Source organism: Megascapheus bottae, chromosome X, assembly GCF_031878675.1.
Source record: "Megascapheus bottae isolate mThoBot1 chromosome X, mThoBot2.hap1, whole genome shotgun sequence".
Taxonomy (NCBI): Eukaryota; Metazoa; Chordata; class Mammalia; order Rodentia; family Geomyidae; genus Megascapheus; species Megascapheus bottae.
Window position 1 is genome coordinate 23,202,087 of NC_143547.1, and position 20,682 is coordinate 23,222,768.

Genomic DNA, 20,682 nt, shown 5'->3' on the forward strand with positions numbered 1-20,682 from the left:
GGGTCAGTAAATAACACCTGATTTATGGGCTGAATCTGGCCCAATTCCTGCTTTATTTTTTAAAATATTGTTTTACTGGTGGACACAGCCACGCTTGTTTATTTAAACGCAACTCTGGCTGGCTCGCACTACAACAAGAGTTGAGTCATAACAGAGACAGTATGATCCACAAACACTAAAATGTTTACTATCTGATCCTTTAAAATAAAGGCTTGTCAACTCATTGGAAGACATGAAAGCTATTTTCAACAAGTCTTCCCAAGGCCATCTTCATTGGTCCAACTGAAAAAGTTCACCTTCGCAGTTTTACTTCCCTCCTTTATTTATAACTCAGATTGTGGTTCAAAGCTAGCCTGGACAGGAAAGTCCATAAGACTCTTATTTCAAATTAACCACCAGGAGACCGGAAGTGGCACTGTGGCTCAAGGTGAGAGAGCAGTTGCCTTGAGTGAAAAAGCTCAGAGATAATGCCCAGGCCCTGAGTTTAAGCCCCATGACCACAACCAAAAAATAAAAAATAAACCTTAGAACTAGAGGGAAATAATTTAGTTTTAATATATCACTATTGAAGGGTTTACCAATCTTTGGCCAATACATCATTTGAAATATGATGTAAAAATCAGTTAATAAATTCTTTAATAAAAAAAACTTTAAAAAATTATAGGCCATTACCTTCCTTTTCCTCTGTGTTTGAGGATTATGCTGAACCATCATTCTTGAAAACCATAGATTCTGCATTGGTCTATTGCTTTTTACGTATGACAAAAGTTTTTTTTTATTTAAGATGACTTTCTGACTTATTTCTCAGAGAGACATCAGTTTTATTAGTGCTTGAGCAATATGCATAGCTTTACTAACACAAAAAAACCATTCTTTTTATCAACTAACCATCTCATTTAGGCTTAAACATTACTACTAGAAGATTAAAAAATGTTAATTCTTAAAAGTTGTCCATTTTCTTAGAAAAAAATCATATTAAGTGAAGTAAGCCAGACTCAAAGGAACTTAGGCTCAATGGTTTCCCTCATTTGTCATAATCAGTAGAAACCTTGGGCTCTACTAGCAGAGATCTGCAATAGAGCAAAACCTTGATACATAAGGCCATATAGTATGAAGCTAATTGAAAGGACCTCCAGGATATAGAAACAAAAGCCATATAACGAATGATTGTTGTCCTTAATGTACTACGTTATCTCTCATCTCCTTTGCTGTCCCTTGGGTATCTCATATGTTGTTACAGTATCTCACTTTGTTATCTGATATACTGAATTTATTTGTATTTGGTTATTTGAAATTTGATAGGGAAGGGGGGAAAACCAAGACGGGGGGTGGGTGGTGGGTGGGGGGGAGGGTAATGGGTACCAAGACATGTGAAAGGGTATCAATGTATGTGAATTAATGCACCTTCTATCTGGCAAATATCATGTAACCCTTTTATTAATTACAATAAAAAATATAAAAAATAAAAAAAATAAAAAAGTTGTCCATTTTTTTAATTCAAAAGTTAATATCCTTTTATACAGACAGAAGGCCTGAAGCTGGAACCACAGGTAAAATAATTTAAGTCATGTTTTACATATATACTATTAGATGCTATGATTACAACCTCACCTTTCCCCAAATGAATAGGTTGTCCTAGTTGAACCTGTATAACTTGAGCAACACATGCTAAAATGACTCTTATTTATTGTTGCCAGAAGTGTTCTAAAAGTTACCTCTAACCGAAGTCCTACAAATGGCATGTTTGTATCACACATAGCAACAAAGTGAGCTAGAACTTTGTTGAAGGCACACGTTTCTCCAGATCGTTTGGCTTTCTTGGATTCCACTGGACATGAGTCATCAGACAACTACAAAACAAGTGAAAAACACAAGTAAAGAAGTGTTTGTGATACAAATCATTGAGGTTCTTTATTATAATAAAGCTCAAGGTTAACCAGAACAAAGTTGGCCGTATTGCCAGAAATATTCATTGAGTAAAGAACTAACTAAAATATTGGTAACTTAATTGTACATATTTTGTGTTTAATAAATTCTCTTGTGGAAAGTAACATGTAATTGTCAATTAAAATAGAAGGATTTGCCAGGTATGGGAGTGCACACCTGTAACCCCAGCATTTAGAAAGCTGAGATAAGACTTTTTTGTGGGGGGCAGGGGTTGGTCGTGGGGCTGGAACTCTGGGTTTGAGCATTATCCCTGAGCTATTCAGCTCAAGGATACCGCCACAACCTCACTTCTGGTTTTCTAGTGGTTAATTGGAGATAAGAGTTTCTTGTTTTTTGGTTCCCAGGCTGGCTTTGAACCTTGATCCTTGGATCTCACCCTCCAGAGTAGCTAAGATTGCAGGTGTGAAACACCAACCAGCAGGTAAGAAAATCCTGTCTCGAAAATAGAAGGGTTAGATTCTACATACTTACACAGAGTGAGACCCCATGTGGATACTCTTTTTTTTTTTTTGGTGGGTCATGGAGCTTGAATTCAGCCTGGGTGCTGTCCCTGAGCTCTTTAGCTCAAGGCTATTACCCTACCCTTGAGCCAAACCCCACTTCCCATTTTCTAGATGTTATATGGAGATAAGAGTCTTAGGTAATTTTGTACCCTGGCTGGCTTTGAACCTTGATCCTCAGATCTCAGCCTCCTGAGTAGCTAGGGTTACAGGCATGAGCCACTGCCTACCAAAGAGGATACTTTTAAGAGAGAAACATAAGGCACAATGCCTATATGTTTCTTCATGTTAACATAAAATTATATTTGTATAAAAATGTATATGTATATATACACATATACATATGAACAAACTCTAAGATATAAAAACAAGAGAGCTCTCTTTTTTCTTTAATTTTTATCCTTTTAATTTTTGTTTGTTTGTTTTTGCCAGTCCTGGGCTTGAGCTCAGTGCCTGAGCACTGTCCTTGGACTTTCTCAAGGGTAGAGCTCTATCACTTGAGCCACAGTACCACTTCCGGTTTTTTTCTATGTATGTGATACCGAGGAATTGAACCCAGGTCTTCGTGCATGCTAGGCAAGCACTCTACCACTAGGCCAAAATCCTGGCCCTATCCTTTTAATTTTTTATTTGTCGGTCTTCTTTTCCTTTTATGTATTCAAGTGTATATCTTCAGGAGGTTTAGGGGGACGGTAGAGAACGCAAGGGAAAATAGGGTGAAAATTCAGCAGTGGAGTTCACTGGACACTGATAAAAGTGAACTATACAACTCAGGATGGGATATGGGGAGGAGGGGCTGGCAGAGAATGAAGGATTGGAAAACACTGTAGGAAAGGAAATGTACTCATTACCTGACTCATGTAACTGTAATCCCTCTCTACATCACCTCTATAACAATAACTTAAGAAAAAAAATCCAAGGGCTGAAGATGTAGCTTTGTATAGCACTTGCCTAGCACAAGCAAGCCATTAAAAGAAAAAAAAAAGCAAGCTGGGCAAGGGTGACTCATGCCTGTAATCCTATCTACTCAGGAGGCTGAGATCTGAGGATCTCAGTTGGAAGGTAGCCCAGGCACTATAGACTCTAAAACTAAAAACCATGAGGCTCTTATCTCCAATTAATCTCTAGAAAAGAAAAGTACTGTTGTGGCTCAGGGTAGAGCACAGACAAGTGTTACTTAAGTTTCATTGCTGCTCTATCTCTTTAAGCCCCTATCTAAAGCTGAGTGTAGTAGCTCAAGCCTACAGTCTTAGTTACTTGGGAAGATGGCAATTTATATGCAAAAAGTTCACAAGACTCATCTCTGCCTGTCATCTCAGCTATATAAGGGGAAGCACAATGGCTGGGTGCAGAGATGCATGCTTATCATCACCAGCAACACAGAAAAGCATAAGCAAAGTCAGCCAGAACACAAAGTGAGAGCCCACTTCACAAATAAATAAGGAACAAAAACAAGCTGGAAGCATAGCTCAAGTGATAGAATGCCTAGTACTTCTAGAAAGAGAAATCAAAACCAACATCCTACCCAATTCTTTCCCATATTAAAAATAACAATTTCTATGCTCGTTCCCATAAGTGATCATACCTTGCGCTTGGTACCGGCTCTGGTTGGTTTCCCGGGTTTTGTACGTAAAACCAGGTCCTGGACATTTTCCTTGAACTGCTGCAGGAGCAGTGCCATAACAGGGCCATCTTCCCGATCTGCAGTATTCACAGACATGAAGTAATACTTGTACGACAGCTGTGTAGGTTCATTTGGAACTTCTAGCAGCTCCACAACCTAAAAAGACCCAAATTAGAAAAGAATTCAGAGAAGCACCAAATAGTCTCCTCCTCCTATTAAGTGATGCTTAGAATTATAAATCTACTGTTAGACACCAGTGGCTCACACCAGTAATCCTAGCTCCTCAGGAGCCTAAGATCTGAGGATCATGGTTCAAAGCCAGCCCAGGCATGAAAGTCTGCAAGACCTCCAATTAATCACCAGAAAACCAGAAGTGGTGCTGTGGCTCAAAGGGTAGATTGAGCCTTGAGCTGAAGAGCTCAGGGACAGCACCCAGGCCCCGCGTTCAAACCCCATGACAGACAAAAAAATAAATAAATAAATCTAGTGTACATCTTTTTTTTTTTTGCCAGTCCTGGGGCTTGAACTCAATGCCTGGATATTGTCCGTGAGCACTTTTGTTCAAGGCTAGTGTTCTACTACTTGTCACAGCACCACTTCCAACTTTTTCAGTGTATTTGGTACCAAGGAATCTAATTCAGAGCTTCATGCATGCTAGGAAGTACTCTACCACTAATCCATACTCCCTGCCTGAGTACCTGAACTCTGGGCCTGGGCATTAGCCTTGATCTCTTCAGCTCAAGGCTACCACCCTACCCCTTGTGCCACAGTGCCACTTCCATCTTTTTTTTTTTTGGCCAGTCCTAGGGACTGAGCACTGTCCTTGGGCTTTCCTCGAGGCTAGTGCTGAACCACTTGAGCTATAGCACCACTTCCAGTATGTGGTACCGGGTAATCCAGCCGGGGTCTTCGTGCATGCTAGGCAACCACTCTACCACTAGGCCAAACTCCCAGCCCCCCAACCCACACCGAGTATATCTTTTTTTTCTTTTAAAGAAAAACTTAATCATATAAAAAAAGTAGGGTTGAAGATATAGCTCAAGTGGTAAAGTGTCAATTAATGAGCAAAAGCATAAGACAGTGATTTCAAGTTCCAGTTTCACACAAAAGTAGCATTCTAGAGGTGGGGTGGGAGAATGCATTCAGCTATGGGTATATAGGATGGTGCCCCAAGCCAACCCCGGCACTAAAGACCCTGAGCCTCTTATCTCCAATTAATCACTAGAAAACAGGAAGTGGGGTTGTGGCTCGGGGGTAGAATGGTAGCCTTGAGCTGAAGAGCTCAAAGATAGAGCCCAGGCCCAGAGTTCAAAACCTATGGCCCACAAAAAAAAGAAGAGAGAGAGAGAGAGAGAGAGAGAGAGAGAGAGAGAGAGAGAGAGAGAGAGAGAGAGAGAGAGAGAAGGAAGGAGGGAAGGAAGGAAGGAAGGAAGGAAGGAAGGAAGGAAGGAAGGAAGGAAGGAAGGAAGAGAAAATGATCACACTGGTAATACACTTCTATAAGTGGAAGAATCAAAAGCATAATGGAGCTAGGGACTATTTCACACCTGAAATCCTAGTTACTCAAGGGGTTAAGTGGATTGTAGTATAAAGTCAGCCTTTGGCAGAAAAGTGTTTTGAGACCCTATCTCAAAAATAACCAGCTAAAAATGGGGCTGGAAACATGACTTAAATGGTAGAATGCCAGCTAAGTAAGCATGAGTCTGAGTTCAACACCAACATTCAAAAAAAGAAATGGAAAATAGACATTTCACCAATGAAAATTTATCATGCCAGCTTTTAGGAGACTGAGGCAGAAAGACCTCAAGTTCAAGGCCAATCTGGTCTGTGCAGAAAGCTGCAGGACAGCCTAAGCTATACAAGGAGACCTAGTCTCAAAAAAGCAAGCAAAACCAAAACAAAACAAGTATCACATCATAGGGCTAAAGATGTAGTTCAATGTTTATCCAGAATGCTCAAGGGCCTGGATAAAAACCCTAGCACCAGGTGGCTCACACCCGTAATCCCAGCTACTCAGGAGGCTGAGATCTGAGGATCAAGGTTCAAAGCCAGCCTGGGCACAAAAGGACCTGAGACTTATCTCCAATTAACCTCTAGAAAATGGGAAGCGGGGCTTGGCTCAAGGGTAGGGTGGTAGTCTTGAGCTGTACAGCTCAAGGACAATGCCCAGACCCAGGGGTAGGGCAGTAGCCTTGAGCTGAAGAACTCAGGGACAGCGCCCAGGCAGAGTTCAAGCCCCATGACCCACAGGAAAAAAAACCATATTGCTGATGGGGGTACAAAATAGTATACTTGTTTCTTAATTACTTATAAAGATACACACAAGGTGGGTGCCAATAACTCATATATGCAATACTAGCTACTCAGGACGCTGAAACATGCAGATTGCAGTTCAAAGCCAGTCTGGGAGTAAAGTTCATGTGACTCTTATCTCCAATTAACTATCATAAAGCTGAAAGTGGAACTAAAAAGCTATATAACAGCTCTCAGGCCCTGAGTTAAAATGTAGTACTGCAACAAAACAGAAGAGGGGGGAGGGAGAGAAGAGGGGAGGGGGAGGGAGAGAGAGAGAGAGAGAGAGAGAGAGAGAGAGAGAGAGAGAGAGAGAGAGAGAGAGAGAGAACAATATATATCATATATCATGTTCCTCTCTCATACTCATCCAAAATAATTCAAAAATTATGTTCATGTGCACAAAATGTATGCAAATGTTTCTGGTAGTTTTATCACAACTACCCCAAATGGAAACCACCTAGAAGTCCTTCAGTTGGTGACTAAACGGGTTCATCTACATCATGGAATACTAAGTGCTGTAACAAAAGAACAATTATATCTACAGCAGCATGGATAAATGAACATTAGGGACATTGTAAGAGTCTCACAGACTTTCCTGCCCAGGTTGGCTTTGAACCACGACCCTCAGATCTCTGCATCCTGAGTAGCTGGAATTACAGGAGTAAGCCACCAGCATGCAGCCCAGGAAGTTGATTGTTACAAAGGAGTAACAAGAGGGATTTGGATAGTGAATTTTGGTTCACCCAAGGCTCAGATCTATAATCCTAACTACTTCAATGGTACTGCATTTCAACCAGGAACTAGGCTTAACTACAGGAATTGAGATTTTAGGGTGAAGGGTGAAGGCTATCTTCTATTCCCCAATGGAGATATGACTTTCCTCTTTCCCTCATCCTAGCTGACATGAAAATTGCTATATGAAGTTCAAATATTCAATCACAAATTAAATCATTTAAGATACTAACAGAATCACTACACTTTTCCACCCTAGTTATCCCTTCATATACTTACGATGTAGTATTGTGGAAGACGGGTAAGTTTAATAAACAGCTTATTCTTAGAAAGTTTCCCAATAGGATGAGTTGAGTAGTTGGAAAGCTGTAATGTTTCAGTGCTTATTGTGGGTAAATGTTTTATAGATTGTTTACAACGCTGTTTTCCAAGCCAAAACCTAAATTTAAAACAGATAACCCATATCATATAAGCATATATTTTTGTTACTGATTTATAAACACAATCAAGGCTATTAACATTTAATTAATCATAATTTAAATGAAGTAATACACACATGATTATATTAATGAATTCTTACTTTTAGTTGACTTTAAGAAGCTTAAAATGGGCATAGTGGTACATAACTGTAATGCCATCTAATAAGGTAGGCAAAAATTGAGAGGATTGTAGTCAGAGGACAGCCCTAGCTCAACAAGTAAACTGGGTATGGTAGCTGTCTTATAATCCCAGCCATGCAAGATTACATAGTATATATAAGATCCTGAGTTCAAATCCCAGTCAAACAACAACAAAATAACCTTAATCTGTAATGTGAATGATTTTATTTGTAACACAAAACTATATGACTAGTTTCGTTTATGACAGGGAATAGTATATTTCCTATCTTCCAAAGACAGTACAATTAACCTCACTAAAATATGCATTTTATAAAGGATAAAGTGGCCATTCACTGGTGGTACATGTCTATATCCTAGCTACTTAGGAAGTTGAGATCACTGTTCAAAGCCAGACTAGACAGGCAAGTCTGTGAGGCTCTTGCCTCTAATTAACTTCCAAAAAAGCCAAAAGTAGAGCTGTGGCTCAAGTGGTAGAGCACTAGCCTCTAGCTGAAATAGCTCAGGAACAGCACCTAAACCTTAAACTCAATCCCAGAACCAACAAATTTTTTTAAAAAAATGTAAATCCTTTAAATAATGCCAGGAATTGTGGTTCATATGTATAATCCTAACTACTTAGAAGAGGTATGGAGGGTCTTGATTCAAGGCTAGTCTGAAAAAACAGTTGTTAAGATCCCATCTGAACCAATAAAAGTTGGCCATTGTGATAGATACCTATTATTCTAGCTTTATGGATAGCGTAAATAGAAGCATCAAAGTTCAGGATGGTCCCAGCATAAATACTAGACCCTATTCAAAAAATAACTAAAGTAAAAAGGTTGGGGGCATGCTCCACAAAGGAAAGTACCTACTTAGCAAGCACAAATCCAGTAAGTTCAAGCCCTGGTACCACCAAAAAAGTAAAAGACAAAACAAAATCACAAACACCTCTGGATATATAGTCTTTTCAAAGTATATACAGAATAGCTATTTTGCACTGGAGCTTTGCTTGTTATGATTTTTGTGGAATAAAAATTAGCATAATTACAGGCTCATGCCTGTAATCCTAGCTACTCATAAGGCTGAGATCTGAGGATCAAGGTTCAAAGCTAGCCTGGGCACTTAACTTCATGAGACTCTTATCTCCAATTAACAACCAGAAAACCAGAAGTGACTCTGTGGCTCAAGCGGTAGAGCAGTAGCCTTGTTCTGAAGAGCTCAGGGACAGCATCCAGGCCCAGTTCAAGTCCCACACAAAAAAAGTAATTTTCTAGCTAGGCACTGGAGGCTCAGCCTGTAATTCTACCTACTTAAGAGTATTACAGTTTGAAGCCAGCCAAGTAAGTCTGTGAAACTGTTATAATTAAGCACCAAAGAAGATGAAAATGGCTGGGAAAGTGGCTCAAGTCTGTAATCCTAGCTACTCATGAGGCTGAGATCTGAGGATCCCGGTTCAAGGCCAGCCTGGGCACTAAAGTCCAGCCTGGGCACGAAAGTCCTTGAGACTCTTATCTCTAACTACTAGAAAACCGGAAGTGGCACCAAGTCTTAAGGGGTAGGGCAGTTGCTTTGAACTGAAGAGCTCAGGGATAGCACCCAGGCCCAGAGTTCAAGCCCCACAACCAACAACAACAAAGATGAAAATGAAGCTATGGCTCAAGTGGTAGAGTATTAGCCTTGTGCACAAAAAGCTCAGGAAGCCAAGCATCAGTAGCTTCACACCTGTAATCCTAACTTCTCAGGAGAGGCTGGGATCTGAGGATCGCAGTGCAAAGCCACCCCAGGCATGAAAGACTATGAGACTCTTTATCTCCAATTAACCATTAGAAAACCAGAAGTGGAGCTATGGCTCAAGTGGTAGAGCGCTAGCCTTGAGCTGAAGAGCTCAGGAACAGCGCCCAGGCCCAGACTTCAAGCCCCATGACCAATGGCACAGAGACCAGGACTTGCATGAGAAAAGAAAAAGTGATTTTCTATACTAATTGCTATATATACTTCCAGTAAAACATGGTTTTGCCATTTTCCCTGTATTGTTTGTTCTGAGCTTTATTTATTGAAGTACATGTAATAGTATGTGTGTTGACTGATAATGACATTAAGTTCCACATGCTTTTTCTTTTTTCTAGAATTCATTTTTTGCATAATATAAAATATCACATAATTAGGAGCTCATTTTCACTAGTCAATAAGGAAATGTAACTCAAAATCACAGTGAGCTGGGTGCTGGTGACTCATACCTATAATCCTAGCTACTCAGAAGGCTGAGATTTAAGGATTGGGTTCAAAAACAGCCTGGGCAGACAAATTCAAGATATGCTTCTTCCCAATTAAGCAACAAAAAGCCAAAAGTTGAGTTGTAGCTCAAATAGAAGAGTGCTAACCTTGAGTAGAAAAGTCAGCTCAAGTCTTCATTTAGAGCATGAGGCCCTAGGTTCAAGTTCCATTACCAGCAAAATAAGATAAAATCACATTAAGATATTTCTTTATACCAAGGTGTCAATATTAGAAATGAAAGAAAAACAGAAATCCTTCATATATCAAATACTTGGAAGTTTCTTTGGAAAAAAAAATCAAACATGGTCTGGGAATGTGGCTTGGTGGTACAGTGTTTCCCTAGCATGCATGAAGTCCTGAGTTTGATTCCTCAGTACCACAATAACAGAAAAACCAGGAAGTAGCACTGTGGCTCAAGTGGTAGAGTGCTAGCCTTAAGCAAAAGAAAAGAATCTTAGAGACAATGCCCAGGCCCTCAGCTGAAGGCCTACGACTGGCAAAATAAGCAAACAAACATTTTAAAAAGCACATAAATGTACTACATGTCTCAGCAATTCTACTGCTAGGTATCAACCTAAGAGAAATGTAAGCATATAAGCTACACATAGACTGTCATGCAAGTATCCATAGAGTATCATTCACAACAAGCAAACAATGAAAACAATTCAACTACTCAACTGGTGAATACATAAAACGTTATCTATCCATCAGTGGAATATTGTTCAGCCACAATGATGAAATATTTATACATATTCTAACATGAATTTTGAAAATATGCTAAGTAGGAACTGGAGGCACGGCTCAATTGACAAAGCACCAGCCATGAGAGCATGGATCACCAGTGCTAGCACAAGAAAAAAGAAAAAGGTATGTGAATGAAGCCAGTTACTAAAGTCCATACATCTTATGTTTCAATTTACATAAAATGACCAGAATAGCCAAATTTACAGAAAGAAAAAGTACATTTGTAGACCACACAGGGCTAGGAATGGGCATTGAATAGATATTGGCATCTCTTTGGTGTGACAAAATCTTCTGTAACTGGACTGTGGTGATTATTGCAAAACTTTATAAATTTACTACAAATTATATGTTTAAAATATATTATATGATATTTAAATTATTTATCAAGAAGTTTTTGAAGTAACATCCCTGAAAGATTAGTGATAAACTGGCATCTATCAGGTATCCTTTGAGAGGCATTATTATAAGTAACAAGTACTTTCTTTTTCTTTTTCTTTTTTTTTGGTGGGTCATGGGGCTTGAACTCAGCCTGGGTGCTGTCCCTGAGCTCTTCAGCTCAAGGCTACTGCCCTACCCTGAGCCAAGCCCCACTTCCTATTTTCTAGGTTAATAGTCTCAGGTCCTTTTGAGCCCAGACTGGCTTTGAACCTTGATCCTCAGATCTTAGCCCCCTGAGTAGCTAGGATTACAGGTGTGAGCCACCACGCCTGGCTAGAACTACTTTCTTTTTAAGTAAATTATGTGGGTTAAAGATGTATATTTGATAATTAATTTAGCAAGTTTATCAAGGCTTTGAGGGTTTAGGTTGTATTTCTGTGAACTAAAATTAAAAGATAAAACATATCGAGATTCCTTCTTGAATACTTGTTTGTAAAAATCAATGTTAATAAATTCTTTAAAAAAAAAAGATAAAACAATCCCAAGTTAGGCACGAAGTGAATTATTAAACTTTATTCAGTCAAAATGTAAAAAACTGCTGAAGCATAGAAAATTTTAGAAATTATTCAGATTAAAGTTTATGATTTATTTTACATACAGGTAAATCAAATAGCCACTCACTCCCCAAAAGGTTTATATATTATATACTGGCATTAAAGTTCATGATTTGTGTACATAAATATTACCTAATTACATTGAATTTGAATCTTTAAATATTTGAGACCAAAGTTAGCAAAAGAAGAGGGGTAGGGCTGGGAGTTTGGCCTATTGGTAGAGTGCTTGCCTAGCATGCACAAAGACCTGGGTTTGATTCCTCGGCACCACGTACAAAGAAAAAAGCTGGAAGTGGTGCTGTGGCTCAAGGGTAGAGTTATAGCCTTGAGAAAAGTCCAAGGACAGTGCTCAGGCCCTGAGTTCAAGCCCCACAACTGGGGAAAAAAAAGAAGAGGGGCTACACAAAAGCTACAGATGCTACTGGCAAGTTTTTTGGGGGAGGGGGTTGGTGCTGGTTCTTGAGCCTTGAGCTTTCAACTGGCTTTTTCAATCAAGTCTGGTGTACTATCACTTTGAGCCACACCTCCATTTTCTTGCTTTTTGGGGGTGGTTAACTGGAGATAGGAGTCTCACAGACTTTCCTGCCTACACTGGCTTCAAACCATGATCCTCAGAGCTCAGCCTCCAGAATAGCAAGGACTGCAGGCATGAGACATTGGTATCTGGCTTGGGGTTTTGTTTCCTTCATTTTAAAGAACAGTAAGTATATTAGAGCTGTCATAATAGTGGATTTGTGAAACAATGGTAATAAAATTATTTCTAGTTTGATTTTAAATTTTATTTAGTATGAGGCCTTCAATGGATTTTGAGGGGGGAAAAAATCAATGATAGTATTAAAGCACCTGCTTTAATCAGCTGATGCTAGCCGGTGAAATTTATACTGGATAAGGACAAATAAGACTTTATTACACAGAACTACAGATGTAAAAATTTTATTGTGTAATTGATTTGGAAAATGCTTGGACAGGAGAATCTGTGGCGAGAAATAAAAGCTGAGGGTCATGTCCTTCATGCCTACATTTGAGCTGCAGGAGAATTTGATATGAGGCACTGCTACCTTGGCTCTGTTCCAAGAGAATTTATAGACTAAAGGTATGAAAAGGCACTCAAGTTTCATGTCATCAACCTTAAGGACAGTAATTCTCAAGAGCAATGATGAAAAAAATATATCCTGTCAAGATAAGCTTCTATTTTTAGCATTGAGCTAAATAAATAAGCTTACTTCAGTTGCTGGATCCAGGGAATAATCCGTTTCATGTCATCATTCACAGATTTCTCCATATCATCCAGTGTGGCCTGGTCTAAATAAAGCACTCCATTAAGTTAATTACTCATATAAGAAACAAAATTTTCATGAAAATTACTATTTTAGGCACCAAATCCATGTATTTATTTGAGTTAAAGAAAAACTAAAGGTACCATTAGTTATAAATAAACATGTGTTTTCCTCTTTTATGTGTGGGTCATGGGTCTTGAACTCAGGCCTTGGCACTGTATCTGAGCTCTTCAGCTCAAGGCTACCTCCCTACTCTTGAGCCAAGCCCCACTTCCCATTTTCTAGAGGTTAAATAGAGTTAAGAATCTCAGGTCCTTTTGTGCCCTGGCTAGATTTGAACCTTGATCCTCAGATCTCAGCCTCCTGAGTAGCTAGAATTACGGGTCTGAGCCACCACACCCCATGCCCACTATGCCCCACGCGTGGCTGTTTATTCCTCTTTTTAACATCTCAAGAGTCATAGGTAAAAACTAATAGTAAATGCAAATTAGCAAATAGCAAACAGCAAATTCTAGTTAGTATATAACATAACTATTTAAGGCTCATAATTATTATTAGACTTAGAACCTTGAAGATTATGTTTAAAACTCTCACTAAGCTAAGTACCAGTGACTTCTGTCTGTAACCCTAGTTACTGCGGAGGCTGAGATCTGAGGATCGTTGCTCATAGCCAGCCAGGGCAGGAAAGTCTAAGATTCCTATCTCCAATTAACCACTAAAAAAAGACAGAAGTAGAGCTGTGGCTCACATCACAGAGCACTAGCCTTGAGTGAAAAAGCTCAAGCAAGCCATGCCCTGGTGGCTCTGGCCTGTGATCCTTCCTACTCAGGAGGCTAAGATCTAAGGATTGCAATTCTAAGCCAGCCTAGGCAGGAAAGTAAGTCAGACTCTTATCTAAAATTAATCACAGGAAATCCTGGAGGGTAAAGCTGTGGCTAAGTGGTAGAGTAAGCACTAGCCTTGAGCAAAAGGAATCCAGGGACACCATCTAGGCCCACAATTCAAGCCCCAGGACCCACACATAAATAAAAAAATTCCACTGAGATGTTTATTTACTAAATATATCATTTCAAGTATAAGAGCTGTTGGTTGAAAACTGGCTTACTAAATCTACCTTATTAAAAATTTTTGTGTACTAATCCTAGGGCTTGAACTCGGGGCCTGGGCTCTGTCCCTGAGTTTGTGCTCGAGGCTAATATTCTACCACTTGTACCACAGCATAATTTTGGTCTTTTGGAGTTATTTACTAGAGATAGGAATCTCATGGACTTTCCTGACTGGGCTGGCTTTGAACTGCAATCCTCTGATCTTACCTTACTGAATAGCTAAGATTACAGGTATGAGCCACTAGCACCCAGCCCACAATAAATTTTAATGACATTAGGTAATAATAAAACTATTAAACTAAAAAGATACAAAATAAATTCAACAAACACTGTTTAATAAAATTGTACTCATTACTTGACTTATGTAACTGTAACCCCTCTATGTCACATCTTTACAATAAAATTTATATTAAAAAAAGAACACATAAATAGCATGAGAGAGAGAGAGAGAGAGAGAGAGAGAGAGAGAGAGAGAGAGAGAGAGAGAGAGAGAGAGAGAGAGAGAGAGAGAGGGGGGGGGAGGGGGGGGGGGAGAGAGGGAGAGCCTCTTGTGAGAACAGCCAGAAAATTCAGCTGAGGAAAGTCCTCAGCAGAAACCAACCACACACATCATGATTGTGAATTTGTAGCCTCCAGAATTGTGAGAAAATAAATTTTATTATATCTTTTTTTGTTGATTCTAAGGCTTGAACACAGGGCCTGGGAGCTATTCCTGAACTTTTCTACTCAAGGGTAGTGCTCTACCAGTTTGAGCCACAGCGCCACACTAAGTTTTCTGGTGGTCAATTGGACATTCCTGCCCAGGCTGGATTTGAACTGCATTCCTCAGATCTCAACCTTCTGAGTAGCTAGAATAACAAGTGTGAGCCACAAATGCCCAGCTAAATTTTATGTTTTTAATAAAATAAATATATTTTTTATTTTCTTTCATAGTAGCCTGATCTAAAATAAACACTGCTGTTTCTCTCACTTTTTTGTTTTATTATCTTACATAGTTATACAAAGGTGTTTCAATTCCTCATGCTTCTCCCATTTTTATGTTTGGGGTTTTTATTTATGAGTATATACTATATAAATGGCCAGGAAAACAATTAAAAGAAAAGCTTCAAGAAGCAGGGCCGCAGTGGGGTTCCAGAGCTGGCCTCCTGGTTCAGGTAAACAGAATAGAGGCCCCGGGCTAGCTGCTTCTCACTGTTTCTCCCCAAGACTACTTACAGGGAGATTCTTTGTTCTGTTTCAGCCCAGAGGAACCCTACAGGTCTCATCTATGGGAAAACCATGCATGAGTGCATTTCCATGCACATTGGCTAGAGTAATGTCCAGATTGCAAAGCCTGCCAGGAGCTCTACTGCTTGGAATTTGGTATTCATTAGGAGAGATGACTCCTCAACACCTTCAATGTGAGGGATGTCCAGGGCAATGTTTGTAGATTTGGATGCCACAATCATTGATGGAGTTTATATTGGCCTCTGCCATCAGCTCTTCCACACTGAACAGCTCATCCAAAGCAAGGAAGAAGCTACCAATAACCAAAGAATACTACACCACTAACAAACTCTGTCGCTTTGTCTGGAGACTAAATCTTCGAGCTGTCTGAGCAGTGCCCAGGTCTTCAGGATTTCCTGGTTTTCTATAGCTTTTATGAGGGAACCAGCTCAGGGTTCACCTCCCCACTGGTGGAACAACCTTCTACTGATTACACCAAGATGTTCAAGTTGGAGTTCTCCACTTACCCAGCCCCTTCCAGGTTTCCATGGCTGTCACTGAGACTTATTACTCCATCCTCATCACCCACCACCACCCTGGAGTATATCATAGTGAACAATGAGGCCATCTACAATATCTGTAGTAAATACATACTAAATTAACGACATTAGCCAAATTGCATCTTTGATTACCCTCTCTATATTTGGTGAAGGTCTGAATATTGATTAGACAGTATTCCAGGCCAAATTAAATCCACTTCTCTCTGGCCACATATATATCCCTGTCATCTCTGTTGAGAAAAATCTTCCATGAGCAACTTACTGTAGCAGGGGTCACCAGTTTTAGCTTTGAGCCAGCCAACTAGATGGTGAAATATGACCCTTGCATAGTAATATACATGACTTGCTGCCCATTTTACCATGGTGACATGGTCCCTCAATACGTCGATGTTGCCACAGCTGCCATCAAGATCAATTGTAACATCTAGTTTATAGACTTGTACCATCCTCATTGGCATTAATTACCAGCCCCTGACAACATTGCCTGGTGGAGATCTGGACAATACAGTAAGCTGCTTGCATTCTGAGACACACCATATTTGCTGCTGCATTCTGGCTCACATGCACAAGTATGACCTGATGCATACCATATGGGACACTGTCAATGCTATGTGGGAGAAAGGATTGAAGATTTTTCTGAGAATTGGGTGGGCATGCCCACCTTAGAGGATTCTTAGCAGCAGACAGTGTCCAGGGAGAGGACATGGATGAAGATGATTAGCCAGTCTAATACAAGTTTCCACTTTTCTTGAGATTCTCATACTTTGGTTCTGTGAAACTGAACCACTTTTCTTGAGATTCTCACACTTTGGTTCTGGAGTTTTTTTTGTGTATGTGTGTATGTTTTTTTTGTTTTTTGTTTTTTTTTTGCCAGTCCTGGGGCTTTAACTCAGGGCCTGAGCATTGTCCTTGCGCTTTTTCCTCAAGGCTAGTACTCTGTCACTTGAGTCACAACACCACTTCTGGCTTTTATTTTTCTATGTATAGGGTACTGAGGAATTGAACCTGGGTCTTCATGCATGCTAGGCAAGCACTCTACCACTAGGCCAAACTCCTGACTCTGGTTCTGTGGTTCTTGTAACCCTGAACTGTCAATAAAGGTGGTGTTTATATTTTAAATGAAAAGGAAAGAAAGAAGGAGGAGAATAAAGAAGGAGGAAAAGGAAGAAAGGAATTTTAAAGAATAATCACCATGGAGGCTGGGAGTTTGGCCTAGTGGTAAAAGTGCTGGCCTAGAATGCACGAAGACTGCATACATAGAAAAAAAAAGACAAAAGTGGTGCTGTGGCTCAAGTGGTAGGGCTCTAGCCTTGAGAAAGCCCAAGGATAGCACTCAGGCACTGAGCTCAAGCACAGGACTGCCCAAAAAATTAAAGAAAAGAAAAGAAAGAATAATCACCATGTTTGTTTAAAAACCAGTCAAAATAATTCACTTTGCACAACTACCTAATAACAACAATAAAAAAACTCATAAATGGGTTGGTCACTCAATTGTCATTTAGCCATCATAAATGTGATATGACTCAAGGTATGAATCTAGTTTTCCATGAGGAATTCACATAAAAAATAATCTTCAGAGCTACATAGCCAGAAAGTCCTTTATTTATCAATCTAGCTTGCCTAATATTAATTTCAAATGGCAAATGCACTAATATATTCAAGAACACTGTTCCAGCAATAAAAACAACACTACGTTTCTGGCATTTCATCTTTTCAGAACACTACATCATATACAGAACAAGCTACAAATCAGACTTAATTTCTACTGTGTTTAAGCCAGAGAAAAATACTTTTCTCTGACTCTGTGCCCAAAATCATCATAGATACTTATACTGCCATAAACTCATCTTCCAGCCATGAATGACATTAACATCCCTTGTCATTTCCATGTCATTAACTATTAGTGGTTTAATGAAAAAGAACTATTAGACAGATAAATGAATCAGCTATCACCATTATTACTTTAATATAATAAACAGTATGCATACACTTTATATTAGCAATTTAACATCTGGTAAAAAAAAAAACAATCCAAGATGGGTGCTGTGGCTCAAGCCTGTAATCCTAGCTACTCAAGAGGCTGAAATCTGAGGATCGCAGTTCAAAGCCATTCTGGGTAGAAAAGTCCGTGAGACTCTTATTTCCAATAAACTACTCAGAAAAAGCCGGAAGTGGTGCTGTGGCTCAAGTGGTAGAGTATTAGCCTTGAGCCTGAGAAGCTCAGGTTCAGCGCCCAGGCCCTGAGTTCAAGCCCCAGGACCTGCAAAAAAAAAAATCCAAGATAGAATTAAAACAATGCTCCAAGAAACAGATGTCAGTTATTTCTTCCACACCTACTTTTAACACTACATATACAAAACTTTCTAATACCTAATGACAAAAAAGTTATTTCTTTTTTGTTAAAAATATTTTTCTTGCATTGAGTAATGACATTGATTGGTAACTTACCAAGTCCATAAAGCATAAATTGGAACATTCCAGAATGCAAATCTACAAAAATGTGTAGGCACTCCGAATTACCACAGGGCTCCAGGATGGGAACAACAATAGCTGGAAGTGCAGTCTCTATGGAAGCTGAAGTTAAAAATCAAAGATTATTTTTCTTTCTGAAAATTACCCAATATATATACATATATTTCTCAATGAATAGAAACAACTATTGGAAGAGCTTGAATGGTAGAGGAAAATATGATTTTGCAAAATTTGGCAAAAAAAATAATGAATTAATGGTAACACAAAAGGAACAATGTAATTTAAAGTTGATTTTTAACTGATTCATCTCAAATACTACAGGAAAAAATCCTTTGAAAAGAATTAAAACAGCTAATGGAAAGTCAATCTCATCAATTAACTTTATTTTTTTCAGTGGCTGTTTGAAGTTAATATTTAGGGACGTTCTTCTTAATATTACTTGTTTGGTAAATAGAATAAGCTTCATCTATAACTTAAAGATTTTCATCTTCATTCTACAGTTCATTTTTTTAATGTCCTTCCCCCCTGGGGGGGCAATTTGGGCCAGATGTTTCAAGAAACACATAAAAGCTAATAAGCATTATTGATTCCAGAGGAAAAAAAGTTTAAATCATTTGTATATCTCACTTTCAAGACATAGATGAAACAAAACTACAGGCAGTTGCTAAACACAAACCAACAAATGTTAATAATATACTTGATCTAGAAAGCCATAGTATTTTCATCATGCTAAATTAAGTCTTGCCTGAATCCCAAAAGTTGGCAAAATGAAATTCTGTAAATGACCAAAGTACTGCAAGCACACTAAGTGCAGATCAGATTGAGTGGTGAAAAAATTCTTCTTGTTAGCAAGTTCATCTAACATTACAGAAAAGAAAGCCTTATACAAGGCATGACTGCTTTGCTACTTTGTCAGACTAGAACAAAAGTACTTTTCTCTTCATGCAAAAGATAGCTAGTAAAAAGAACAATTTGTGAAGTACTTAAAAAAAAGCAAAAGCTGGAGATATAGCTCAGTGGTAGAGCATATGCTTAGCTAAAACACTGGATTTAATGCCCAGGACCAAATAAACAAGAGCAATGTTCAACAAATGTTAGTCTGGCACCAGTGGCTCACAACTGTAATCCTAGCTACTCAGGAAGCAGAGATCTGATGATCACAGTTCAAAGCCATCCTGGGCAAAAAAGTACTTGAGATACTTACTTCCAATAAACTACAAAAAAAGGCCTGAGGTGGAGCTGTGGCTCAAGTGGTATAGCACTACCTTTGAGCAAAAGATTAGGGACAGTGCCCAGGCCCTGAGTTCAAGCCCCAGTACTGGCACACACAAAAAGTACACATTGTCTATATTCCTTTATGAAATCAAGGAAGTAACATTTAATCTTATGAATTTGCAGTATTTCAAATGAATGAAGTTATCATTAGTACTATATATACAAAATAAGGTAAAGAATGCAGGAGACATTTATTTAGATGAACATATATTGCTTTCAAGTATATCTAATACATATTTGTATATGAATATTTTAACATTCAGGTCCAGTAGACGTATCACCTGAAAAACAAAAACATCCAACAGAACAAAAAAAGCACAAAGAATCTCTTTTATACTATTTTGTAATTCAAGATCAGCATGACAAATTACTTTTTTAAAAAATCAATGCTTTACTAAACTCACTACATTAAATAATAAAATAAAAAGTACTTACAGATTTGAAGTAGGGGTGCTGATTTTTGAAACATTTCTATACACCAAAAATTCCTACCTGTGTACAAATGTATTCTTTAAAGCAAAGAAATGTAGCAATAGGGTAGTAATTATAATTAGTAATTACAATTCCAATCTAAAGCAAGGCATCAGAAGATAATGTCCTAAGAAAATATTTTGATTTTTTTCTATGAATATATTTTATGACAGTCAATGTCTCCATTTTTCTTTACAGAAACGTAGAGGCAGCTAAGCCCAATTAGGGATGGCTGTATGCTTCACAACTTCCAAAATAACCATTTCCAGATTCTGGCAGAATGCAACATTAGGGAGCACATCATAGCTCCTCTAAGAGTCAGACTATTTGGTGAATTGAGCCATAATGTATCTCATGTTACCTCTTGTGCCTTGCACTTGTTTTTGATCTCTCCAAAGGGCTGTCCTTCCTTTTTCCCGAGGCATTTCCATCCACATAAAACCTTACTGCTATCTGGGCTTCTAAAACCTGCAGCTATGCATTCTCCCAGTTATCTCTTGTAATGCTCCAACCTCTAAGTTACTCATTTCATCGGGTTATTCTGGTTATAAGGTGGGAGAAACACCACTCATCTAAGGGATTATACAAGCAAACTATAGCCCTTGGTG

General features: G+C 38.9%; 1 protein-coding gene across 5 annotated transcripts in view; it reads right to left on the minus strand.

The window, feature by feature from the left end:
- Positions 1-20,682, minus strand: part of Med14 (mediator complex subunit 14) — a 98,257-nt gene that overhangs the window by 45,870 nt on the left and 31,705 nt on the right. For 3 of the 5 annotated variants that reach the window (XM_090326788.1, XM_090326786.1, XM_090326790.1), the window contains exons 11-16: positions 20,039-20,091; positions 18,305-18,430; positions 12,931-13,009; positions 7,378-7,537; positions 4,033-4,227; positions 1,716-1,850 (exon numbers count right to left, since the gene is read on the minus strand). In XM_090326788.1, the coding sequence (XP_090182914.1) occupies positions 1,716-1,850; positions 4,033-4,227; positions 7,378-7,537; positions 12,931-13,009; positions 18,305-18,430; positions 20,039-20,091 (748 nt within the window). The remainder of the gene's footprint in view (positions 1-1,715; positions 1,851-4,032; positions 4,228-7,377; positions 7,538-12,930; positions 13,010-18,304; positions 18,431-20,038; positions 20,092-20,682) is intronic. The other 2 variants (XM_090326789.1, XM_090326787.1) reach the window with 1 other exon arrangement.